General features: G+C 36.8%; 1 protein-coding gene and 1 long non-coding RNA gene across 2 annotated transcripts in view; one reads left to right on the forward strand and one right to left on the reverse strand.

Moving 5' to 3' along the window:
- The window catches only part of LOC109072856 (platelet endothelial aggregation receptor 1-like), a 29,410-nt gene extending 3,826 nt beyond the window's left edge, over positions 1 to 25,584 (forward strand). The window contains exons 2-24 of the mRNA XM_042772685.1: positions 11,199 to 11,306; positions 11,740 to 11,844; positions 12,375 to 12,475; positions 12,586 to 12,678; positions 15,486 to 15,610; positions 15,845 to 15,966; positions 16,821 to 16,929; positions 17,004 to 17,140; positions 17,420 to 17,632; positions 18,022 to 18,196; positions 18,289 to 18,409; positions 18,677 to 18,840; positions 19,187 to 19,289; positions 20,857 to 21,003; positions 21,097 to 21,228; positions 21,586 to 21,714; positions 22,214 to 22,339; positions 22,463 to 22,672; positions 22,803 to 22,912; positions 23,494 to 23,620; positions 23,730 to 23,792; positions 23,875 to 24,075; positions 24,359 to 25,584. Of these exons, the coding sequence (XP_042628619.1) occupies positions 11,200 to 11,306; positions 11,740 to 11,844; positions 12,375 to 12,475; positions 12,586 to 12,678; positions 15,486 to 15,610; positions 15,845 to 15,966; positions 16,821 to 16,929; positions 17,004 to 17,140; positions 17,420 to 17,632; positions 18,022 to 18,196; positions 18,289 to 18,409; positions 18,677 to 18,840; positions 19,187 to 19,289; positions 20,857 to 21,003; positions 21,097 to 21,228; positions 21,586 to 21,714; positions 22,214 to 22,339; positions 22,463 to 22,672; positions 22,803 to 22,912; positions 23,494 to 23,620; positions 23,730 to 23,792; positions 23,875 to 24,075; positions 24,359 to 24,501 (3,063 nt within the window). The 5' untranslated portion in view covers position 11,199 and the 3' untranslated portion in view covers positions 24,502 to 25,584. The remainder of the gene's footprint in view (positions 1 to 11,198; positions 11,307 to 11,739; positions 11,845 to 12,374; positions 12,476 to 12,585; positions 12,679 to 15,485; positions 15,611 to 15,844; positions 15,967 to 16,820; positions 16,930 to 17,003; positions 17,141 to 17,419; positions 17,633 to 18,021; positions 18,197 to 18,288; positions 18,410 to 18,676; positions 18,841 to 19,186; positions 19,290 to 20,856; positions 21,004 to 21,096; positions 21,229 to 21,585; positions 21,715 to 22,213; positions 22,340 to 22,462; positions 22,673 to 22,802; positions 22,913 to 23,493; positions 23,621 to 23,729; positions 23,793 to 23,874; positions 24,076 to 24,358) is intronic.
- On the reverse strand, positions 15,022 to 26,053 carry LOC122148008. Its single transcript, XR_006161989.1, has 3 exons — positions 25,668 to 26,053; positions 21,020 to 21,215; positions 15,022 to 15,184 (listed from the first exon to the last, which is right to left on the reverse strand). It is a non-coding gene; the product is annotated as an uncharacterized LOC122148008 (long non-coding RNA).
- Between the last annotated feature and the right edge of the window lie 1,527 nt (positions 26,054 to 27,580).

The raw sequence follows: 27,580 nt of genomic DNA on the forward strand, positions 1-27,580 counted from the left end.
CTTCTCACTCTCATCCTGTTATTTCTGACTTGTTGTGGAAGGTATACGACATACACATATTAGGTTCATAGCGTTTAGATGCATTTAAAAGCAGCCAATTAGTTAAGATATGTAAATATATATAACACACTCTACCATTCAAAAGTGTTCAGTATGATTTATTAAAAGGAAATGAATACTTTATTCTACAAGGAAGCATTAAACTGTTAAAAAGTGAAAGTAAGGCATTTATAATATTACAAAAGATTTCTAGTTCAAATAAATGGTGTTTTTTTTTCAATCATCAAAGAATACTGAAAAAAACATGTATAGTAAAAAGTATGAAGTAAAGTTTGTTGTCAGTATGTTATTTTAGTACTTAGCAAGGGGACATTCAATTGTTCAAAAGTGACAGTAAAGTCATTACGAAAGATTTCAAATAAATGCTGTTCTTTCGAACTTTCTATTCATAAAATAATCTTTTAAAAATTTGTATCACAGTTCCCACAGAAATATTAAACAGCAAAACATAGATAGTAATAAAAAATGTTTCTTGAGCTACAAATCAGCATATTAGAAAGACTCTTTAACATTTAAGAAACCTCTGGACTGGGGTTCAGATATTGTCTTCGTTGTGATGGGAGTGAGAGGAGGAAGAGAATCTAGAAGCATTTTCATGGAGTCACCTTCAGGGCAGACAGAGAGTGATGTGTTTCTTTTCCTCTGGTGAAAACCTCTTTACTTTCAAATGCTAAGATTGAGGAACATGTGGTTATTTTTCTCAGCTGTAAAAGGTGAAAAAAGACGGTTATAATAAGGAGCAGGCTTCCTCTTCACTCTCCAGAAGTGCTCTGCAGCGATGGCCAGTTGAGTAAATCAGAAAGCTTTTGGAGGAATGTACTGGCAGTGAATGGACTTCCTCTAGGGAGATGAATGATAGCAAATGGGCGATGCAGTGATATTGTGTGGTACCAAATCCCTCAATTCCCTCACATATTTTATCAAAAGCTAGAGAGAAACAGCAGATCTTAAACTGGCAAACAGAAAAATATTTTAGCGTTGCTTTGAAAAGATATTTTGTTGGAAAAATATGAAGGCTTTGGTTTCATCACGCACCTGGATTCAGTCCTAATGCTTTTTCTGAGTGCTGCACTCCTCTTTGCACTTAGGGGAGGCTCAGTGCTGTATGTCACACTTGCTTGAATAGACCCAGGCCTGATCCAAATTCCTGAAAATGTAATTTTAAATAATGGCTAAAATAATCTTAATAAATATAAATGTATAAATATGAACATGACTTCATTCATCACAGCATTTGCGTTATCATCAGAACAACCTGCTGCAGTTTGTCCATCTGTCTGCACAGGCATAGCGGCCACCTCATTCTGATCCAAATGTTTGCTATTCTGTCTCATAAATAAATGGGTCTCTTAAGGTAAATTCCTGTGTGGGACAGCTTTACTATACTCAAGACATCCAGTACTGGCCAGACTGTACAATAAAACAACATAGACAAGGGAGAAAGAGCACACATATGAAAAGTTCCTTAACTGCGAAGATCAAGCTGGAGTCCATCGATTTTAGTGTTCGCAAATAAATTTGCCAGGCAAAAGAATGTTGATCAAGATGGGAGGCAGGGGGTTATCTCACTTCAGTATTGTGGCAGTTCATTCATTAAGCCAAAGCAAAATGAAACTGAGATACTCAAAACACATTGAGAAGACTTTAGTGATACTGGTGATATATGATTCATCTCCCATGGAGATGATGAGGACTATTCTGAGCAGCTGTTAACATAGCTTATTTAGTAATTTGCAGATCTGGATAAGTTTGGAAAAATTGTGAATTTCTAAATATTCTGTAAATGTACAATACTATCAAAGTGGTTTTTATGGAGCAGGATGACTGGAAAATGGGATGGAAATTCCTTGGTCAGAGGTTTTGGGGAACCCTGTCTGAAGTACTAATCACTTAAATTCTTGTTGTCTATTATAAATTTAACATTTTTATGTTTGATGCCACTTTAAAATTCTAGATTTGAGCTCATATTTCTTTTGGTCCCTCACTATTATTTTACTGCACAATTCCACAGTTGTCACATTGATGGTGCTGACAGAAGTTCTTTAAGGAAAATGTCCCTCACTGAGATGTTGCTCAGCTGACTCCACAGCTGTGATTCTGGGTCTCCTCCAGACTGCATGGAGTGATGTTCCTTTGGGTCCTATTGGGACTGCGGCACTCTTTTTCTCCTCCTTTTTCTCTCTCTTGCATGTGTTGTGACTGTACGCCCAGACTCCTGAGGGCCTCACACGCACATACACAAGCCAGTTCTGCACTCATGGAAATCTGCAATCAATTTAGCCAGCAGGGAAGGGGGGCATCACACTAGAGACCCCCCATTTTAAGAGAGCTGTGTATATATGTAGGCATTCATATGTGCACGTGGAGTATGCTCATGTGGGCTTGTGAAGATTGACCTGGCTGTTTCTTTACACACATACACATTTGTTCAGCATTTCCTCTCCGTGGATGACATAGTGTACACTTTGTTGAAAAAGGCAGTGGATATGCAGCACATCTTTGTTCTGTAGTGTAAGCTACTGGTCAATTATTCATGAAATTGTGATTGACATACCAGCACAAAAAATTAAACTCAGTCTTCTTCCTATCAGTCTTCGGCAACAATCGTTGCCACAGAAATTTCAGAGAGCAATTATCTTGGTCACTGTCCTAAATGCAATATGCAAAAGATTATAAGAGCCTAGATTTTTAGAGTATCCAGTTTCCTTTTATCCATGCAATGGAAGAATACTGTCCACGCATGTTTACGCTCTGTGAATTGGAAAACAAGGAAGATAAATCATGTTGAAGGAACGGTCATGATGTCATGTTTGGACATGTCACTAAAATTAAGAGGGTAAACCTCATCTGTCCATTTGGGAAGAAACAAAGAGAGAAAAACATCCTTGTCATTTCTCTCAAAGCCTCTATATTAAACAAAAGCAGTTTACAGAGCTTAAAATCTCAGACTTTCCTAATTATATGAGTTTCTCATGCACTGAATTTGTTTAGATTTAAAATTGCTTACATATCTTAATGCTAAAACTTACAACTCCTTGGAGTTCATGGTGTTTTGATTAAGGACAGTTGATAAGAACTAATAAGTAAACCCTTTTTAGTATAATGCACACTTAATGTTGCAGCGATTTGAGGTGAGGGTTTATATGTGAAAAGATAATGTTTACATTTATCCATTTAGCAGACACTTTTATCCAGAGTGACTTAAAATACTTTAAAAAAAAAAAAAGGTACCCTAAAAATGCTGACATCTAAATTAACTGGTTTAATTTAATCAAAAATATTATTTTATATCACTGAACCAAAATATATAAATTAATTTATACCAGCAAACATAACTATTAAGGGTTAAATCAGGTAGACATAGTAACAATTGCAAGTCACCACCTTTTAACAGTGTAGATAAAAATAAAAAAAAAAATTGTCACAGAACCAACAATATTCATAGTGAATGACAGGTTTATTAGAAAGCTAGACTGGGATAAAATATAATTAAAGATAATGAATAAACCTAAAAAAAAAACAAACAAAAAAAAACAATATGTACTGTGAAAACCTACTGTTTTGTTTAAAAATTTCCTCCCAAGACCATCTATTGAAAATAATGTCAAGTAATGATGAGTTCATACATTGATTCCGCAGCATTAACAGGTTAAATGAGTCACTCTCAGTGGGCAGATATACTTGAGTGCATTTGTCTTGACATTTGTGGGTGGACATTTCAAGACCACACTGGAAGCAGAGAGGAAGATGAGGAGTAGAGGAAGAAGGGAGTAGGAGGAAGAGGTAAGCTAGGAAACATTTCCGGTTAGATAAGGATGTGAAGAGTCATGCTGCGGTGTTAATCAACATTCCATTGGATTTACTGTCAAATTCCTGTTTGGAAAAAACATCATCATAATCATAAATATTCCAGATGTCATAGTTTTGTAGTAGTCATGAAGGTGGATGTTTGATTCACTTTACACCTTTCTTTTTTTTTTTTACAAGAAACATATTAGCAGTAATAACAGTTTTACTAGTAAATTAACTGACTTTCAATTTATAAAATTTACATTAAAATTTAATTTAAAATAAAAAGACTCTGAATTAAATGCAAAGCTTGTTTTTTTCTGCTTCGGTTTTTGCCTCTACATGTTCTGGGCCATAGAAATTATGGCCCATGTAATTATGGTGGCGCTCGGTCATGTCATTTTAAGAAGCTCAAACCTCCGAAGTGCCCATCTCTTTAACTTCTCTGCCTCTGAGGGTTTGGTTTAACATGGCGACACTCACCAGAGTTCGTGAACGTGAGTGTGTGTGTTTTTATGTGAATACAATTTGATTTTGTGCGGTTTTGTGTACCTATACTTGAAAAAAATATGGTTGAGCATATTCATGCCTATATATATGTATATCTATATATATATAAACACCTGTGTTTGTATAGAAATGTGTTTTCTTTGTTTGGTCACCACGTGTCTTAGGCCCAGCGAAGCCACAGTCATGTAGTCTGTGGTTATATGGTCTACAATGTCTAGCAGGAACCAGCTGTCAAACTGTGAGGTCCCCCACACGGCCTCAGGAGCTCTCGGCTCCATGCCTTTAAATGGCAGAAAACTTAACACCACTTAAAACACTCATGCTGAAATATCACAACAGACAAAGCCAAAAATAAAGCCTCATCTGTCCATTTTTGGTCGCAATGACTACACTGCTTTAAAACACCTTTATTCACAAAACACAACCCTGATGAGAAACTTTTTCTGTTTATAGGCGACTGTTGTCTTTTCTGACTCTTCAAAACATACATCAGCATGACCACATCACAACTGTTGTGATGATAGTGGCCTTATCATAGTGTCTATGCGACTGTAGTTTCTTACAGTCAAGCGGATATATAGCGAGTATGACATAAGCCAGCTGGGCACAAACCCACCTTGGGACTAGAATCGGTTACCACTCACCAACAAAAAAACACACAGGGTCAAGTTTGCCTCCGAGATACATGAAGTAGATGCAGGTGTGTGGTTGCTGATGGATATCTGGATTTAGGTTCTTTGATATATGCGGAGAGGTCAGGTTGGTCTCTGCGGCCCGCGCGAGTGTGGAAGAGTGCTGTCTGACCCCAGTGAGATGGCGGGTGTTAAGAGAGAGCAATAAAGGAGGAAGGGCCCCCACGTATCCTGTTTTTCTCTTTTTAGAGGAGCTGCAGACCATCAGCAGAGCAGAGCATGACATAAGCTTCTGTTCCATAGCCAAACCCAATGAAGCCAGACACTGTCAGTCTCACAGAATCCTACCGCTAGATCTGAAACTTTTAACTGTTAGCTGAACAAATGTTGAATTTTTAATCCCCCCACCCCCTGTCTTTGTATACCTGTTTGAATTTCTTCTTTGACGCACAAAAGGAAGAAATTTGTGCTTTTCTATGCAAATACTGTAGGACAGGAGTTTTCTAAAAGAGCACAGTTTCAAAGAATATCAACGAATCAATGCCTAGCATCGCAAGTTCTGATTCTAAACAGCTGATCGAAAACCCACATATGTATACTTGAGACACACGCACACTTTATATAAAAAAATACTTTTTTACAAAAAAATAGCATTTTCATAATATATTCATTTACTAAAATTTTATAAAAACACTAGAAACAGAAAGGTCTTTAAATGTAATACAAAAATACAAAAGCACTTGATGGTTATTTTAGGAGGCATGTTTAGTCATTCGGATTTTCTTTCTCAAGCAGTTCTTTACAGTGGTGTTTATATGGTTTCCATCACAATTACTTGGGCAACAGCATGTGAAAGCTGGTAAAGGGGTTGGCAGACAGCAACCAACATGTCACTTCATCTTGCTAAGAGTGTTTGGGTTTGAGACCTCTGTTACTCATACTGTGAAGAACAGTATTACAAATCCATCTGTGCTGTGAACAGCCATTCCCCTCGAAGCTCTGTGTTTTCTGTTAAAAGTAAAAACAGAAACGTGTTGCTGTTTGCAGGAAGGAACGAATTGTGCTGTGTTTGTGGCATATCCTAACAGCAATGCAAAAATTGAAAGCTTGAGGCAGAAAGACAAGCTTTGGGGAGAAATTAGTGTCTGTGAAAACTGAACAGTGTCTAATGAGGCCTCAAAGGTCAGAGTTCAACATTCCAGCTTTTCCTATACATCAAAAGTGAAGATGCATCTGTTGTTCTCTCACTATAAAGAAACATTAGGAGAAAATGAAAAGTGTGTATTTTGTTTTTTTTAAGAACATTATTAATGTAAAGTACTAAATCAACTATTACATTAAAATGTATGTATTTTGACAGATAGGTGAATAATTGAATAATGACAGATAAATCAAATAACAGTATCCCAGGCAAAGAAATAAATCTGAATTACACTATATAATGCTATGAATTATATACAGACTGATTTTCAATATAAGGGATGTCTTAATAACAATAAACTATGAGTTCAGATTGAATCATCAATTGGTCTATGGGTTATGATAATCAATGAAGATATTTAAAATATAAATCTAATTAATTGAAAGAATAAATAATAATATTTAAATTATATATAATGAGTTTGTATATTAAATAATTATAATAATTTTTTATAATTAAATTTAAAAATTATAAAAGAATTTCTATAATTAGTTATAATTAATTAAAAACACTTTTCACTTTAAAATGAAAACAATATTTTTAACCTACAAATCTAAATGAATTGTCTTTGCAAAGTCACATTTCAACTGAAATGAATACATTGTCACTTGAGATGCATCAGAATAGACTCTAGCTACCAGTTTTTGGAGTTTTTTCAGTGTAATTATGGCTTGTATGGTGAATATTCTGGCCGTTTAGACCTAGTCCCTATATGACGCTTTCCCACAATCCCACCAAACTCTGCTCTTCCTGTGCGGCTGTAATGTTTTTTTATGAGGTAGGTAATGTACGTAAACAAAATTGCACCAAGCTACATAGAACAGCCAGCTCAAATCATGAAGCTTTGGCCTGAGAATTATTTTTCCAGCAGAGACATAAACATATGATTTTACAGTATGAATCTGCAACACAAAAAAAACGTTTACCAAAGAAATACACATCACCACAGCCTTTGAGATTAGTGTAGCATTAAACATGGAAAAACGGGTGGGGTACAATATTGCACTGACTCACTAACCCCTGGTTTATTGATGAGGGGTTCACTACCCCGCACCCCCACACTTAAAGACACATAGACACACACTATGTGGCGCCACACTGAACCCACACCACAGCCAGCTAAACACTCTGTGGTGCGGATGCTGAGAGTGTGCTTTGAAATTCAGCCCCAGATGTTTTATATTATGGGGCTTTTATGCCAGTTTACCGTAACTTAGATTTACTGGTAAGAATTGTCTGAGCCAGGACTGGGGTTTTGGTCAGATGATAGTCAGCTCTGCATTATTCCTTTACCCCATCTTTCTGTCTCTTTCTGGCAAGGTAAACAATGATGTGGCAAATAACATTCATCCGTACTGCCAGAACAGGAGCGGATCAAAAGCAGTACCATTGTTATAATAGACTGCAGCAACCCTTCGCTCACTCTCAGACTGTTGAGATGTTTTTATGAGGTTGTTTTCACTGAGGATGAATGTGATTGAGTTTGACTTTGGTTTGAGTGGTTACTGCAGTCATGAACTCTGTCTCCTTCTGGCTTTGAATTAATGTGTACTAGCTCAAACAAGAATTATTAATTCACAGTTAGGCTATTATGTAAGGGATAATGCACAGCTATGTTGTGCATACAACTATTTTAATGCACAACATTGAGGCATAGATCCACTGAATGCAAAGGTATGCATTAAAATCATTTATGCCGCTTATATCATTTTCACAAACTGTCACATCCTACTTGTACTACAGATAAACTAAAATGGAGAAGATGTTACAATTCCAGGACTAACACCAATACTGATGTGACAAATAATGCTTAGGAAAAAATTTAATTAGTAAGAGAGTAAGATGGGAGTGTGAGTTATAATATATAATATAATTATATATAATGATCAGAGTTTATTTTTTGATAATGACAGGCTGACTGTATAATATCCTACTTAATATGCATTACCAAATAAATAAAAAAACATTGGTTTGGCTATTATATTACTTGGTGGTTAGTTTTAAAGTATAAGTTACTGGTCATTATACACTGTAAAATTGTAGTTGTAAATAAAGATTATTGGAGTATGTTTTATCAGAAAATACAATTTTAGTCGTTCTGTTTCAAAATTTCATGTTTAATTCAACATATTACTTGCAGTTTCTTTGTAATTGTTTGTGAAATTTACTAGCAATTTCCGATTGAAAACAGTTTCAAAGTAAATCCTACACTCATTTTTTTAGTGTACGAAATTGACTTATCAAGTACTCCAGAGAGCAATAAACTCTTCTGCTTGTGTACAACAAACTATTCCAATTAAATTGCAATCTCAAATAAACTGCAACAATAAATTGTGTGTATGAACACACTTTGAGGAGCAGGCATACGGTATGACCTCCCTCACAGATCAGCTTCAGCTGGCCGTGTTCCCAAAGATCTGGTTACTGTTGTGTTACCACTATCTTTTTTTTAAAACGGAAGGGCCAAATACAATGGCTTTCCAGCTGTATTTAACTCATTTTCCGAATGGCCATGAATTTGTGTTCAGTCCTGCATCTTCCAAGTTCTGATGTCAATTTTGGATGCTCTCTGGAGGGGCGTAGAGGTTTATGTGATATTTTTATGAATAATACACAAATCTGATTCTTTGTTGAAGTGGATTTCTATAACAGTGGATTTAGAAAGACATGCTGACTGTTTAAGAGCTTATTTTTCTCATTTTCCAGCCTTTTCCCAGTATACTTCATAGTAGGTTCGGCAGTATCAGTACATATGCTTCTTTGCTTGAATGACCGCGTGTTACTTGGATCCTGCCAGGATATCTGCTCTTTGCTACATTTGTCAGTGGTCTGTGGAATTGGAGGAGAACTGGAATGATTATTATGAGATGTTATATTAGAGACTATTTATGCATGCGGGTCCATAGGGTCCAGAGCTATTATGCAACCTCCTCCCTTTTTTTGTTTCCCTCTCTTTTTTGATGGCTCTTTTCTTCTTATTTTCTTTTCTTCTTATTTTCCTTTCCCTGTGTCCCTCCGTTCCAAATAATGACTAATATTTTCTCCTTAAATTAGCATGCAGCCTCAAGCAGTCGTGGAGAGGGACAGGAAAGGAAATCTGATCAATGCCATGTACCTCTGTGTATAATAATAATAACCCCATGCATCAGCATTAAAACCTAAAGAGTTTTTAATCTAAATTTAATTCACTCTAATCAAAGCTGAAATAGACTTACGAGAAACTGTGACTGCATGTTCTTTTTTTTTTTTGTTTAACTTTTATTAGTGTTTTCCCTAAAGTAGTTTGCAAAAAGGTATTCTTAGGCTAGTTTCATGCCAACCTGACCTCAATCGGAAACATTTCATCACTAAATAGAGATGCTGAATAGTTTAGAATTAAGATATCTTGAGAGGCTTTTCTCAAATTTGGACTATTTTTAACTTGACACAGTTTCTTAAAACCACAGTGCACACTGCAGGATGTTCAAAAACAGCATGAAATGCAACACTATGGTCAAAGCAAAGCTCCAAACAAAAAACCCATTAGCTTCTATAATGAAACATTCAAGAGACATATTACTTTTTTAGTTGAGAAATACAGAAAGAAAGAAATAGTAAGAGCACTAGCTATGCTGTTCCTGAATTCAACCATCAATACATAGACTGATGAGTCTTTTTTTAGCCTATTTGAGGAGTCTCTCAAACCTAAGGTATAAACCCAGAAACAATTACCATTCATGTCAAATTTGATGTAACAGACAAATGACTCGTGATACATTGAGCAAAATTCAGTTGTGAAATCTGTGAAGGCTCTGAGCGATTCACTTACTGATTCTGATTCAAACCACTGGCAAGTTTGAGGCTGTTTTGTGAATCTTTTTCACTGGCTCGTTAAATAAAACCAGTTCATGAGAGCTCATTTTCTGGTTTCACGTCTCATGCTTTGTTGTACAATAATAGATATCAACACAAACAGTTGTCAAATTATTGTAATATCAAATAAAACAGTTAAATCCATGGAAGTTCAATCACAGTATCCAACTGCATGAAAACCCTATATCTTGTGTGAATGATAATCCTGTGAATTGACTTTGGACTCTTCCCGAGCATGAGGACTGCACTTTACTGAGTCTGACCCAGCCAGAAAGAGATGACTACATGTGTTTTCATTCATTTTCCATTCTGCTCTTATCTTCACCCAGGAGCAGCATTGTGGGGCCTGTTAAATGACAGAATATCTTTGGTTTGGGTGATCAGAGCACCCTCACTCACTCAACTACTCGGATGCGGAGCGTTTGACATTTGTGAGTGGGTCCCCTAATAATAACCTGCCGTATGGTACTCATTTTTAATGTGGCACCAATCCTTGGTGTCAGATGCAAACAAAATGTCGATGAAAGAAATCCTGCACTCTCTCCCCTTCTTGTTTGTGCCGTGCAATGCGTCCTCCACATAATTTGTCCACATGAAAGCAGTCAAGTACGGGCACTGCATCTGTTCGGCTCATTAAAATCAGCTCATGGTTTAATACTGCACCTTTAAAGCCCTGCAGCCCTGCAACAGTTTAGCAAGAGCGATCAGACTCACTTGGATTTTACATGGAACTAACTCCAGGCTCGGATGGACAACATTACAAAAAACAAAAAAATTTGCAAATGTAATTTAAAATCTAGATGACATTGGTGCCAAAATTTGTTTTCCTGCAAGCAGCAACGAACGAACGGTGCCATGATGTCTGATTTGTGCACAAATTACTCTTATGAACTGTTTTTTTAACAAGTCTGTGTGTGTGAAAGCATGTGCTCATAAAGTTACTGTTAGTTTCCGAAATCCTCACCATTGGAGGCTTGTCTGTCCCTTTCCTACGTTGTGCCTAAAGCATCCTCATAAATAAAACCAGATGGCTTCAATATGTCTTAAAATGGAAGGAGAGTTTTGCATTGGCCTTGCAGTGTCACATCAACAGTTCTGAGAGGCAGAGTTTTAGTGTTTTATAAGTTAGTTGACTGTTTTTCTCTTTACTGCAGGATGAAGACGGCGGAGATCTGTGTGGTCCTGTTTGTCTTGAGCTGTGTATGTGAACTGTCATTGTCTTTGGACCCCCGAGATCCAAATGTTTGCAGCTTATGGGAAAGGTAAGAATCATCTGCTCAAATACAGAGCACAGAAAGCCAGTGCCAAGTAGAGTTGATCTGCTCCAAAGCATGCTGGCAACCAAAACTGCTGTTGTAGATCAATGTCTACAAGTCAAACAACAACAACAACAACACTGTAAAAATATGTGAGATCTTTTTCAAGTTATCTTAACCACAGACCTTATTTTACTTATAAATTCAAAACTCTCATTCCAAAAACCCATTATAAATTCCTGAGGGAACCCATGGCTCGGAAAAAAAAAAGTAAATTCTCTTCTCTGTTTTAGCACTACCAAACTGGGCAGCTCTGTAATACCCTTGAGCAAAACAGGGACATTTCCAGCAATTATTGTGTTGTAATTTGTACATCAAGTTGAATTATGCAAAATAACAAGTGACTGGTGAACATGACAAAATCTTTGTTCCTTTCTAGTTTCACCACTTCAGTAAAGGAATCATATGCTCAACCTTTCGACCAAGTGAAGTATGAAGGGACTTGCTTTGAACCCTGGAGCGCTAACAAATGCTCCCGGCACAGGTGACATACACTGACAAACACACATGCACTCAAGCATTTGCTCACAGTTCCACTGAGCTGACTTAGACTAAATGCAGCAAGAATTCTTTCATCCTACTGAGGTGCAGAGGTTTTCGGTCATTGGAGGGATTGTTTGGTTTGGCAGTGGAGTCTTAAAATTGCTTTGATTCCAATTGTGATGCTGGCGTTCGTACACGCTCTCTTTATTATAATACTGGCATGGAAACTCACTCTCCCTGCTGGCCTTATGGCAGTTCCCAAAGGCCTTTTTAAGTTTAATCTGAAATAAGGCGAATGGGAAGGGTACCGAATGTTTAATACATTTCTAAATATTATATTTTCCTGTAAAAAAAAGGTTCCAAATGTTGATCAAAGACAACTATTGAATCAGAAGTCTCTATATTCCAACAACAACTGATTTGTGATAATGAAATAATGACTACTGTGTGGTGGACTTGCATTCAGACTGTTTTTCCATGTTTAAAATGAAGGTTATTAAACTATTTCTTTTTCTCTCATTCACTCTGCAGGATCACCTATAAAACACTTTATAGGCAGGTGGTGAAAATGGACTATCGTAGGAGGTATCAGTGCTGTCGTGGCTTTTATGAGAGCAGAAATAAATGTGTTCGTGAGTATTAAATTGACGTTTTACTTAATGGTTTTGAATGGTTTGATTTTGTATTTTTCATCTCTCTGTGTGTTTATTTTTCCCTTTCTGCTCTATGTGTGTGTGTGTAGCACGTTGCACTAAGGAGTGTGTCCATGGCCGCTGTGTAGCACCTGATCGCTGCCAATGTGAGAGCGGCTGGCGTGGAGAAGACTGTTCCAGCTGTGAGTAATGCGCCACACTTTCTCTCCTTCTCATTCCGACATGCAAAAACAACCAAAATGTGCAGCATTTAAAAGCATTATAAGTGCAAAAGCTGACATGAAAGCTGTTTTAAAAATCAGGGAACTTCTTTGCTGTCTTTAAAGATACCTTTTTTATGCTAAATTCTAATTGCATAATGCTTTGCAAGAAGCTATGTTAAAAATGAATCCAAGTTGGTTGACAGAGGAAGAGCTATGTTGATTGTAATAAGTATACTTAGAATTCATCCAATACCTGAAACTGCACACAGTTGCATAAGGAGAGACCTTTCACTAGTGAGTGTTCTGGCTTCATGTGTAGTCATCTGTTAGTGTTGCTGCGCATGCTTTTATTGGGCCCCATTTTCTCCCTTTTCTTTTTCCTCTTGTTTTCTTTTCCCCTTCTCCTCTCTCTGCATCTGCTCTCTCCTTAACTCTATTCCTTTTTTTCTTTTAGTATGTGTATGAAACATCAAAATAAAAATAAGAGTTTGCACAACTAAGGTTTCTAAAGAATCTCCATTTTTTTCTGATTTTGCACATTTCTCCACATACAAATTATACAGTCCAATTATTTATATTAGATATTTTGAATTAGCTTTTTGATTATTTACTTTTCGTTTTAGTAATTTTGTTCTGAGTTTTTTTGTGACTTTTTAATATTTAATTTTTTTTTTTTTTTTATTGCTTAGTTTTAGTTTTTGTAATGTCATAAAATATATAATTTTGGAATTTTCATATATATATTTCATATTTATTTCAATAAACAAAAAATATTTCTGATGCACTCATCTGAACACTTTATAATTTGGGTTATTATAATAATTGAATGGGTTGTATGATTCATATCAAAATTATATATTTTTTTAATGTTTGATTGTTCTATGAAAACATACTGTAACTTCTTCAGCTCACCTTCTTCAGCTCTGTGGTGATACAATGACTGTCCAATACATGACCGTCCAGTGTTTACTATACAGTATTACTTGGTCTGTAATACTGATATGATTTGAAAAACTGTGGTTTCAGAAGAGTACAATGCCTTACAGGCTCCGAAGTGGAGTGTACATAAATGTAATGGAAACTCAAGGCTCTGGCTCTAGGCAGAAGACCCTTCTCTCTAATTTTGTCCTGCTTTTTGTTTGGTTGGACTGTGAAACCCCATTATTAGCTCGCATTGGCAGGAGGAGGCTTGACACTTCCTGAATGCCTGTGTGTTGGGAGGTTTGTGGGAAATTAGAGAGGTTTGGGGTTTTAAATACACATTTCTCCCACTATGTCCTGAAAGACCAAAGGCCACGCTCTATCAAACTGCTATACAACTTCTGTTCTGTTTAAAATGATATAAATACGATCATTATTATAAAGTAATTATACAAAACAGCCTGCAGAATAAACTAAAAGGTACAAGGGCATGTTGCACAAAGCAAAATAAGCATTTAGAGTTGGATGTCCATAATGGTATGCATTTTTGCATTAAAAAGAGATTCATGGCTAACTATTTAAAGATGGGCTTCTGGGAAATTGCCTTTTAAGACTAGACCTTTAACCTAACAACAGCTTTTCTCTTAGGGACTAGAGAAGAATTTTCCCACGTTTAAAAAAGACATTCCATATCTTCTGGAAACGTGCTGTTTGCTAAAACTACTTATATTTGATTCGCTTTCATCTTCAGACAAAATAAACATGCGACTCACATGGACAAAGAGCGTGAAAATTATCTGCTTCATATTCACTGTTTATAATATTCTATCACAAGTTTGTCATTTCAGATGATGCTGATTTATCCTGATGGACTTTAGGTCAGAGGGGCTTGGGAACAGAAAACTGGACTTGTAATGTAGTTCATGAAAGCAGCCTTGAGTTGAAAATCAGTCAAGTTCTGAGGCTTCCTTTTGTCTGTTTAAAGTGGTATGAATTTGCTTTTAGAACTATGTCAGCTCAGTGTTTGAATCGAGACAGCTGGTGAGCTCCAGTTCCTAAAACCTGACATGTGAACGCGGGGTGCTGGAATCATTCACCTCCCCTGTTGTCAGTGTGTCAGACCCCAGGACTCTAAATCTCGTCCTGAAGTAGAAGATATTATAGAATAAATCTTTCATTACATTTTTAAATAAATTAAAACAGAAAACAGATCATTTAGATTGTAAATCTAATGTCCCCAAACATTTGAATGGTAGTAAAAATTAAATAAAAAATAAATACATATAATTTTTATACTGTATATGTTCTCTTATCAAAACCATTCAATACACTGGAATATAGAAGTTAACTAGTATCGTAGAAGCCAAATGAGCTCAGAACCTCACTGATTAATGATCTCTTTGAGTTCCTCGACATGCTCTGCATGAGTGTGTGTATCTGTGATGGATTCCTCTTCTTAACCCCTAAAGGGTACGTGTCATCAGTTTAGGTTGTGTCATGACCGAAATCCAATCCCTGTGTGAGTGCTGGCCTGAGCTCTCTCTGAGGTCCGGCAAAACTCCATCTGTAAAATTTCCCATTTGAAACTCATTCCTTCTGTTGAGCTCCGTACAAATTCGCTGGTCAATCACACTATCAATTTGTTATGCTGTAAATGCCAGGGATGCTCAAGAGAATCTCTGAAGTATTCAGGAATCCCTTAGCGCTGACTTGCTCAAATGTCCAAACACAGTCACACCAACTTAAGACAACACGAAAACCAGTGTAATCCAAAGAAAAGCTTCTTGTAAATGCATCTGAACAGACTTTATAATATGTGTGTTTGCTGATTTCTCAGATTTAGCTGAATTTTGTTTTTTTTTTAGCATGTAATGCCCAGCATTGGGGTCCAGGCTGCAGGCAGCGCTGTGAGTGCCAGAACGGGGGAGAGTGTGACGTTATTAAAGGAAACTGTCAGTGCCCAGCCGGATACACTGGTGAACACTGCCAGGTACAGCCACACCCACCGTCAGCCTCTTTTTTGAGCTTGATGTGGTAGCATGTAAATGACATGCTTTCATTTAAATAAACTATAATATGTCTAGATGAAGTGTACATTCAAAACTTTACATTACTGTGTGATTTGGGAGATGATATTAAACAAAAGCTATAGTTACAATATATTACAGATTACTCTATATTAAAAAATTCATTATTTTAATTCAACATATTTTCTTCCTGTCAGGACCCCTGTCCTGCAAAGTCATTCGGTCAGGACTGTCTGCAGCAGTGCCGGTGTGGAACAGGAGGATTCTGCAATAAAACCACTGGAGAATGTGTGTGCAGAGATGGATTTACTGGAACCCTGTGAGTACACAAAGTACTAATGTAGTTTCTTACTGGTCTCTGTATATTATGGATATTAAATTAAGCATTTGAAATCCTTATATATATATATATAAGGATTTCAAATGCTTAATTTACTTTTGTCACATATGCCTATGTATATTTTTACATACCTCACATTATCCTTATTTTAAAGCATTTTTTAGTATTATTTATATGCTATTATAGTATTTATCAGGTTTTTAAAATGTATTTTCATTTTAATTCTCTTTTAAGTTTTATTAATTTAGTTACGTACTTATGTAATTTTAGTATTTTTCATTTGTTAGATTTCTGTTTAGTTTTAATTAAGTTTTCCAGATTTCCATTTAGCACTTAATCTTAAATTTATGCAGTTTTTTACATTTACATTTTTTGTATAATATTTTTCAGTTTTATTTTATTCCAATTACTGAAATTGTTTTTTGGTTAACAATAACAACACTGTTGAAAAAAAAAACTTAATGCATATGTCATTTTTTGTATTAATTTTACAATCAATATACAGATTGAATTTTCTTTCCATTACAAATTAAATGACCAGCAACCAATTTGAATGAAAAGTTGAGTTGAAAAAATGATTGCAGAAATCTTCTGAATCTGACCTTTTGTAGTTCACATGGTCACTATAACAAATTTATTATTTTGTTTAGTGACCAAGAAAGTGTGTATCTGAAATCTTCCTTAGTCATTTTACTCCATAATGTTTTGCAGTTTTAAATTTTTACAGTCCTAAAAGATTATCATTGTTTGTCCAGGTTTGAATTGAATTTTGAATCAGATTTTCACTGTGCACCTCACTACTGTATATGGTGTAACATTTCTCTGTCGCTCAGGTGTGAGGAGCCATGCATGAGGCCGAGGCAATGTCCTGTACGCTGCCCATGTCAGAATGGAGGCATCTGCCAGGGGAGAGGGGTGTGTGTGTGTCCACCTGGCTGGATGGTAAGAAACCGGTTTTTTTTTTTTTTTTTTTTTATTCTTTGTTAAACATCCATTGTATCCTCTCTCTCTTTCAGGGTGCAGTGTGTACTGAGAGGTGTCCACCAGGCCGTTTTGGTCCAAACTGTGCTAAAGAATGTTTGTGCCATAATGGAGGCCACTGTGATCCAGAAAAAGGCCAATGTCAGTGTGATGCAGGCTACACGGGAGAAAGGTCTGCTTCATTTTAATATTTGAATTTTGCATTATTTTTTCCCTACCATCTGCAGTCCTATCAGAACAGACTTGACACTTTTTTTTGGGTCACAACCCACCAGTTAAAAAACTATTTGCTAAATTTCAACTTATTGGTTGTAGTTGGCCATTCAAATTATTTGGTAGGTATGGATTTGTAGCTCTAGAAAATCTTGAAAAAGCCTCTGATAATGAAATTGAGCAGCATGGTTATACTGTATGATTCCCTCTTGAGTGAGCAAGCATGTCTCTTGTGAAGGTGTAACGAGGACTGTCCAGTGGGCATGTACGGTGTGGACTGTAAGGGTGTGTGTGACTGTGCTAACGGAGCACGGTGCTTTAACATCAACGGTGGGTGTCTGTGTGAGCCGGGGTTTAAGGGTCCACGCTGCGATCACAGGATGTGTCCTGATGGGACCTACGGCATGCACTGCGAACACCACTGCCTCTGCAACTCACAAAACACTCTCAGGTGTGCTGTGTGCTTCCATGTCTGTTACTGATGATCACTAACTTTGATTTGCCACAGACTAATTTAATGTTTTTATTTAAATTTTATTTTTTTAGAATTTTTTTTTTAGATTTACTAGTTTTGTTTTTTTCTAAACAGTTTTAATTTTTTATCAAAGTAAAAAAAATTTTTACTTAGTTAATTTCAGTTATTGAAAAATTTCATTGAATAAATTTAGTTAACGACAACAACACTGCTGAGAACAAAGACAAACTATTTGTGTTGACCAATTAGTTTATCAGTCAATTGATCATTCTATTAACCAAATGCCATTTGATAACAAAAATGATTAGCTTGAGTCATTTTCCCACGTCTCACTGTATGTATTGATTCTGTCATGGATATTACAGCTGTCATCCTCTGAAGGGGGAGTGTACCTGTCGGCCCGGGTGGGCGGGGCTATACTGTAATGAAACCTGTGCTCATGGTTACTATGGCAATGGTTGCTTGGAGCCCTGCCTCTGTGTGAATGGAGGGGTGTGTGACACGGTGACGGGCGAGTGCCACTGTGCACCCGGATACACGGTGAATGGACAAACACAATCAAAAACAAAATAACTTCCTCAATATCACGTAATATTCAACAATAATATTCCTGTGTGTGTGTGTGTGTGTAGGGACTACACTGTGAGAAGCTTTGTGAGGATGGTTTCTATGGGAAGGGCTGCTTATCTCCCTGTATCTGTGTAAACTCTATAGCCTGCTCTCCCATCGATGGAACATGTTTCTGTAAGGAAGGTAAGTTCTGGTACACATTAAAAGAAACAATAAACAAATTATTTCAAGAATGAAACACTCAGTCAATGAATCCAGAGCATCAGTGAATCAGTAAACAAGTCAATAACAAATGAACAGACAAAGTGTAGGGGACAATGCTATAAAACACTATTTACTAATGCTCTTTCCATAAAAAAATATTATAAATAAACTACCTACATTATTTATTTATAGAACAGTGTCATCCCAACAGTGTTTTTGTGTGTGTATGTGTGTGTGTGTGTTTAGGGTGGAGAGGACTTGACTGTTCTATTGCATGTTCAGAGGGCACATGGGGTTCTGGCTGCAACCTCACATGTCAGTGTGCAAATGGAGCAGCCTGCCACCCTGCCGATGGTTCTTGCAAGTGCACCGCAGGGTGGAGAGGAGCATCCTGTGACGAGCCCTGTCCAGTAAGTCTTTATCATACAGTGCACATGTATCTGATTTATAATAACCAAGTCAGAGATACAGGCTATTCATCTTCAGGCACACTTTTTCCTCCTGTGAACTGAATTTGACATCTGTGTTGTTGTCTGTTCAGCATATATGTCTCCTAAATCATCTGCAGTAATTTGATACCATCAGCAAAAGTTATTAACCTGATGAAAACTGCATAAAGCTCTTCTCTTAGAGTACATGTTGCACGGCCAACATTCAAATTAAGGTAGTAATTATGTTAGAGCTGTATAATCTCACTGGGCAGAGTCAGAGTTACTTGATTGTTCTGAATCAATATTTCCATTCTGGAATAAACAGATCGGGACATTCGGTCCAGACTGTCAACACAAATGTGACTGTCTGCATGATGAAGGATGTGAGAGTGTTACAGGCCAGTGTCTGTGTTTACCAGGCTGGACAGGTAGGACTTCATTTGCATTTGTAAGGCCTATATACCACCGAATAATTAATATGCAAAAAAAGCTTCTAGCTGATCAAATATTGAGTAAAGCAAGTGATGTTGAAAATCACAACTGATAATTAGTCACTTAGGAAATGAAAGGATGAGCCAAGTGCATTGCATTATGGGATACAGTATTCTGTGCAGTATGCACTGGTCTAAATCAGCAAATGTGGTATGTCGAGTTCGCATGCCTACATAAAATTTCCATACTGTGAATGGTTTACATATTGCATACTACAAAAATAGCATGAGTATGTAGTGTGCCATTCTTTGCACGTTTAATTATTCCACTTTATTGATATCAACCACAATGCAGTGTAGACCTTGAGATTGACTTGATTTATATGTTTGGTACCCTAGTGGTGCATATAATAATAGTAATTTTGAAATCTCTACAGTATGTACACCATCCTAAAAATATATCTGTGACTCAAAAAGTATTATAACAGTTTTTATAGAAGATGGATTAAATCAAGTTAAAGGGTTAGTTCACCCAAATATTAAAATTATGTCATTAATGACTCACCCTCATGTCGTTCCGAACCCGTAAGACCTCCGTTCATCTTCGGAACACAGTTTAAGATATTTTAGATTTAGTCCGAGAGCTTTCTGACCCTCCATTGAAAATGTATGTACGGTATACTGTCCACGTCCAGAAAGGTAATAAAAACATCATCAAAGTAGTCCATGTTACATCAGAGGGTCCGTAAGAATTTTTAGAAGCATCAAAAATACATTTTGGTCCAAAAATAGCAAAAACTACGACTTTATTCAGCATTGTCTTCTCTCCCGGGTCTGTTGTGAGCACGTTCACAGCACTGCAGTTTAGTGATATCCGGTTCGCGAACGAATCACTCGATGTAACCGGATCTTCTTGAACCAGTTCACCAAATCGAACTCAATCGTTTGAAACGGTTCGCATCTCCAATAAGCATTAATCCACAAATGACTTAAGCTGTTAACTCTTTTAACATGGCTGACACTCCCTCTGAGTTCAAATAAACCAATATCCCGGAGTAATTCATTTAGTGACCGGATATCACTAAACTGCAGTGCTGTGAACGCGCTCATAACAGACCCGGGAGAGAAGACAATGCTCAATAAAATCGTAGTTTTTGCTATTTTTGGACGAAAATGTATTTTCGATGCTTTAAAAAATTCTAACGGACCCTCTGATGTCACATGGACTACTTTGATGATGTTTTTATAACCTTTCTGGACGTGGACAGTATACCGTACATACATTTTCAATGCAGGGTCAGAAAGCTCTCGGACTAAATCTAAAATATCTTAAACTGTGTTCCGAAGATGAACGGAGGTCTTACGGGTTTGGAACGACATGAGGGTGAGTCATTAATGACATAATTTTAATATTTGGGTGAACTAACCCTTTAAAGTCTTGTTTATAATCAGAATATTAAGACAAAATGAAGTGTGAAACTGATGAAACTTTGATTCTTTTCAAGTTAACAAAATAGGGCACTAGACATGACAGTTTAGGCAACTCATCCAATTTCTTCTGCAGGTCTACGCTGTACACAGCAGTGTCCAGAGGGAACATGGGGCCTTCAATGCAACCAGAGCTGCTCCTGCCTCAACAGTGCCACCTGTCAGGCACATACAGGAACCTGCCTGTGCAAACCCGGATTTTGGGGAGATCAGTGTCAACACAGTGAGTATATATGTACCTGTGCATCCATCGGCATCTCTGAGAGATCAGGTCACATTAAAGCTGGTTTAAACAGTGCTCTCTTCTTTTTTGTAGTGTGCAGTGCTGGAAAGTTTGGAGAGAGGTGTAGCCATCAATGTCCACCATGTGTACATCCCTCCTCCTGTCACCACATAACAGGAGATTGTTTGTGTCTGCCTGGATATACTGGACACCTGTGTGAACAAGGTTAGATACAAACATGAACAAACTTACTTGGTCATGTAAAAAAAGAAAAGAAAAAAAAGCCATTATTTACTCACCCTCATGTCATTTTTTGCAGTTATTTTCCATGCAATGACTGTTCATAGTGACCACAACTAAAAGCGCCATAAAAGTTATCCATTAAATCATTATTTACTGAATAATAACAGCACACAAGTTTACAATTTTAACATGAAGGTGAGTAAATAATAACAGAATTTTCATTTTTGTGTGAATTCTCTTTAATCCTGTAACGTCCATAGCAGCAAATTGTCTACAGTATAATCATCCATTTTAAGGCTTGTATAAATCATTTAATTGCTGTTTTTGTTTGATCTCTAGCCTGTCCCATCGGTCGGTATGGACTTCATTGTAGCAATGTGTGCAGTTGCACCAAAAATGCTACATGTCATCACCAGGATGGTTTGTGCCTCTGTCCTGCCGGATGGACTGGACCGGACTGCTCTTTATGTGAGTTTTCTTGTCTACGAGAGACTATTTGATTTCACTGGCTTTATTATCTTATGCAAAGTGACATCAGATGTTACATTTAGTTTTAGAAGTTAGGTAAAACAAGAAAAATGTCTGCCAATGCGGTAAGAAAAATTAACTTTTTTTTTCTTTTGAATGCACCTCACTTAATTTTCATACATTTCTGAGAAAACAAAACATTTTGTATCTTAAGTAATTATATCTCGATTGAAGAATGTTTAGATTTGTACCAGAAAACAAGACAAAAATACTGAATAAGAAAATGACTGTGTAGTGTGTTACAATGATTAAGCTGAAGTTGAAATTAAGAGTTGTTTCTCCCAGAAAAGACTGTTCACCAGATTTCCTGGATGTGGTTTTGGAATAAATAACTCATATTGTAATTTTCATCTGAAAATACTTTTTTATTCCTGGATCAGGCTTAATATGTCTGTCACTAAACAAGTTCAAACATTGGCCACAATGTCTGTCTTTGCAGTGTGTCAGACTGGGACGTTCGGCACTAACTGCGCTCAGACTTGCTCGTGTCCCCCCAACCATTCCTGCGATCCTCACACTGGAGACTGTGTGTGTGTACCTGGACCAGGCGAGGATTGCAAACCAGGTATTAAAAGCAGCCTAAAAACCTTTGCTTTTCTGTAAGTTTTCTGTATGCTGACAGAATGGTACACACTGAAACGTTAATGTCTGTCAGTGTGAGTAATGTGAATGGCTGTGTGTTTTTCAGAGCAAGAACAGAGTATGATGGTGCCCGTGTCTCCGGTGGAGAAGGACTCATGGAGTGCGATCACAGGAATTGTGGTGCTGGTGATTCTGGTTGTACTCCTATTGGCTGTTCTGTTGCTGTATCGGCACAGACAACAGGACAAACAGAGCAACACTCCCGTTGTGTCTTTCTCTTCAACCCGCACTGTCAGTTCAGAGTATGCTGTGCCAGGTATGAGTTTTTGATACTTTCAGTAGTGCCTCAATTCATTTGCACAAATGAAAGGCTATGTTGAATTGTTATGCTGAAAATGTGATATATTTATAAGCATTTTTATTTGGTATTTGCTTATTTCTTGTAGATGTTCTGCACAGCTACCATCACTATTACTCAAACCCGAGTTACCACACGCTGTCTCAGAACAGACCTCCACTGCCACACCTGCCCAACAACCAGGACAGAGCCATCAAGGTGAGTAATATCATGGTATTATATTAACAATAACATCATATAGACCATGTTCAAAGTAGCATACTATCATCCTACTCTTACTGTATGAATACAGTGCATAGTATGTAAATTGTTTTTAGCCAACATTTGCACACTATGAGTTTTGTTAACTGTCACAAATTGTTAATTGATGATTTCATAATTGACTTTTCATAAAAATCTCATAATTTCACTTCTTTCTTAATTTTATTTCTTTACAAGACTTTGTCATAACTATGATTTACCAAAGCATGTTTTTCTTATGTGTTGGAAATGCACTTCTATAACAAGCTGACTTTCATAAGAATTGGATATTCTTTACATTAAACAATTATTTATGCAAAACCCTCTAATAAATCAGTTACCTCTTGTCAACAGTAGTGGGCTGTGCAGTAAGTAAATTAATTGATTGCATAAGTTTTATTATTCATTGTCTGTTTTGGAGCAGAGCAACAGATTATACTTATTTTTGTATTGATTTTTTTTTTTAACTCCAAGTATACAACACCAGAATGTTGCACATATAACAGAAACAACTTCCTTTATGTCTCATGCTTTGACAGAACACCAACAATCAGCTGTTCTGCAGTCTGAAGAACACAGAGAGGGTGAGGAGAGGTCTGTTTGTGCCTGAGACTAATGCAACTCTTCCTCCAGGCTGGAAACACCAGGAGCCACCTAAAGATCCAGGTAATGGATCATGGGAAACAGTTTCATCGTATGACCACACTATATTTTTAGTTTGTTCTGTGCTGTCAGTTGTCTGAGTAAATTGGATGTGGTCTTATTTTGTTTGCAGGGGCTTTTGGCATTGATCGAAGTTACAGCTATAGTGCTACTCTTGGGAAGCACTACAGCAAAGGTAGGTACAACAAAGTCCCCACATATTATTCTTCTATATGTTCTTCTATCTTAGTTGTGTCTAACATGCTGTTTGGTTGCAGAGTTGAAAGATTCATGTGTGGCAGTGAGCAGCAGCTCTCTGAACAGCGAGAACCCATATGCCACCATCAAAGATCTGCCTGGACTGCCACCTTGTCCTCCGGAGAGCAGCTACATGGAGATGAAGTCTGCAGTGCCTCGTGAAAGATCCTACACTGAAATCAGCCCACCAGTCATGACTCCCTCCACTCTGTCATGCAGAGGTAGTTTCCTCAAAAGAAATTGGATATTACTCCGTCTGTGCTGAGTGATCTGAGAGTGTTGACAGAATACGCGTGACAATCGCATGCGATATATCGCCCAGCCCTACTGCAAATACATTTAAAATCTATTTATAATATTTAATATTTATTTATATTTTTTTTTTTTGCCATTTGGGTACATGACAACATGATGGCTTTGGAGAGCTGTCTCAGATCGCTGTCATTATCGTCATGTATCACATCTGGTACAGCATTTAAAATATGTTTGTTCACTGTATTTCAGAACACTGTTCCCGTGGAGACGTTGTGGAACAGGAACCTCAGAATCATTATGATCTGCCCATCAACAGTCACATTCCTGGGCATTATGATCTGCCTCCTGTGCGGAGACCACCCTCTCCATCACCACGAAGACTGCCCCACTGATCTCCTTAAAGACTTTGGTTCTTCTTTAAAATCACTGCCAAATACATAGTGTGCTTTACAAACTACGAAATGAAAATACTCCAGTCCACCAGAGATGAATGAATGGATGGATGGTACCAAAACTGCGCAACACTACCATCTGCTGGACAATATTAACAACCAAGAGATTTCAACAACAACCAAGAGACTTGCGGGGTAGATTTTCACCGATCACAAGTTGCTGTATTAAATCTTATGTGGAAAAACTGCAAAAGAACTGCATATATGCTCATATAAAAGTGCAAGTAAAGAAATTAAAGGGATACTCCACCCCAAAATGAAAATTTTGTTATTAATCACTTACCCCCATGTCGTTCCAAACCCGTAAAAGCTTTGTTCGTTTTCGGAACACAATTTAAGATATTTCGGATGAAATCCGGGAGGCTTGTGACTGTCCATTGACTGCCAAGTAAATTACACTGTCAAGGTCCAAAAAGGTATGAAAGACATCATCAGAATAGTCCTCTGCCATCAGTGGTTCAATCTGAAATTTTATGAAACGACGGGAATACTTTTGTAGGCAAAGAAAATAAAAATAACTTTATGCAACAATTCGTCACTCTGTGATTCTCACATATTGAAGTATTCTGTCGCTTTCAGATTGAACCAATGATGGCAGATGGACTATACTTTTCTGGACATTGACAGTGTAATTTACTTGGCAGTCAATGGGGCAGTCACAAGCCTCCCGGTTTTTATCCAAAATATCTTAAATTGTGTTCGAAGATGAACAAAGCTTTTATGGGTTTGGAATGACTTGATGGGTAAGTGATTAATGACAAAATGTTCATTTTGGGGAGTAACCCCTTAATAGGACATGTCTGGAGATTAATGGGTTAAATGCTACATATTTTCTGTTTTAAATGCTATTCATGTTTCTTAACTAGTCTGGTAATCAGGGTGTAAATGACAATATCATTTTTAACACATACAGAACAAGTTTTCATGTTTGTAAGATCCAGCATTGGGAACATTTTGCTATGAATGTCAATTGAGGTCAACCATAAGAACTGTAAATAGTGTAAATAAAATCTAAGTTTTCAAGCACAGCTTGTCATGAATGTCATTAGTGCCTGTGACTAATCGAATACTCTTAACCAATAATGAATATTCTCTCATTTACTCACCCTCATGGCAACCCAGATGAGATTTGTAGAAAAATAATCCATCCGCGGAATGTGTGCAGGTATGTGGTGTGTAGCGTAGATATGCTAATGAGGCATCTACGTATATATATGAAAACTAACATATTCAACTTTTTACCATGTAAACCATCACTTCCGGCTAACTGTCAAACACGTCATCGTGAGCTCACGCTCGAGGTTAACATCAGCACGTTGTGAAACGTCATGTATGCACGTTTTGTGAAAATCGTAATCGCTAGATAAAGTCCTTAACATGTAAGCTTTCATCAATCAAGACATACACTACATGTCTTCTTACTGAAAGTCCCGTCATTTGATGGTATTAAAAACAAGACGTTAAAATAAAATAGCCTAAATTATATACAAATAGATTATTCAATAAATAGTTTCCGTAAAACATTTTAACATTTTAAATAAGGTCAAACATTTGGAGAGCAACTGAAAAATTCAGAATTGCTTTATTTTCAACTGAAAAATTATATGCACAGTTTATAGGTTCACAACAATTATGAAATTTTTCACAAAACAGTAAATGATAAAGACCAAAAAAAAAAAAAAAAAAAAATCAACAAAACATTCCCTGCATTGCCCTGCAGTCTGAAGCTTTTTATATTTAATACAAAACCTTGATGAAATTAGCTAAGTAAAATCAACATTTCAAAATAAAGGGTAATTTATTCTATCAGCAATCTAGAATTGGTTATCAATAAGTGTTTCTTTGAATAGGCAATATTGCCAAAGATGCCAAACAAATAAATTTGCCATTAACAACAACTGAAATCCATTATCAGTTTAAAAAACAAAAAGACATGGCTTATTACAATAACGGCAATGGTTATTTAAGCAAAAATAAAAAAAACCACAATTCTTAAGAATACATAGAAAAACCAGAAAAGCCAAAGCTTTGCAAAGCAATAAAATCAATGTTTAATGTTGGCAATATCCAGTCCTCTTTCTGGAGCTGTGGGAAGGCTCGGTTATGTTCTTAATTTTCTATGATGAAAGCTGTTCCAGCTTTCTGAAACCAATTTTAGATTGCCCTAAACGGACTGGACATGTGCAGTGAAGGGAAGGACAGACTACTCAAATTACTGGAGCCTTACAGCTGTCCAGGTGAGGATCTGGACCATCTACTGCAAGAGAGGAGTGACAAGAGCAAATCAACACTCAGTCCCATAGAGAAACACAAATATTTGTGAGTACATGTAAATATGAGGTTTCAATAAAACTCAAAATTTCAAGTGTCATTGTAAAAATAATAATAATATTAGAACATTAAAGCTGGGCATGATGGTGGTCATTTTGCACATTTAAATATTCTGCCTCTAAGCTTGAAAACAAAAATACATCTCTTTAAACCGGCAATAGTTTAGTACTCAGTACTTTAAACACAACATGGTTCTCTGGTAACATAATACATCAGATATGTTTTTCTCAGCAAGTAAACTTCAAAAGTTTTCCTTCTAAAACAGTACGTTTTTGTTTAACGTCGTGGCAGTTGCAAACTGCTACAGAGATTCTCTTTGGATTAGTTTCATAGTTACTTCAAGTCTTTCAGTAACATCCATAACACTTATTACACAAGACACAACATACTGCAGTCTAGTCAGAGCTTGTAAGCACACTGCCAAAAGATACAAAATTCCTATTCAACTGTGCAACTGGATCAAGGCACAAACAGTTTCACATCCAGAATATCTGTATTAATATCCTGGAGTTTAACAAAACTGCATAGAATTACTCACTTTCCTTTCCCTTTTGTAGTTGCACATAATTTTGAACATGTAACTGTGAGAGGTAGCATGAAAATACCATAAAACAAACTGACAAATTACTTATTGACAAAATTTTGGACGATAACAAATGACCCCTCATTTCCTGTCTGACATTAACTG

The sequence above is a fragment of the Cyprinus carpio genome, chromosome A16 (assembly GCF_018340385.1).
Source record: "Cyprinus carpio isolate SPL01 chromosome A16, ASM1834038v1, whole genome shotgun sequence".
NCBI classification, from domain to species: Eukaryota; Metazoa; Chordata; class Actinopteri; order Cypriniformes; family Cyprinidae; genus Cyprinus; species Cyprinus carpio.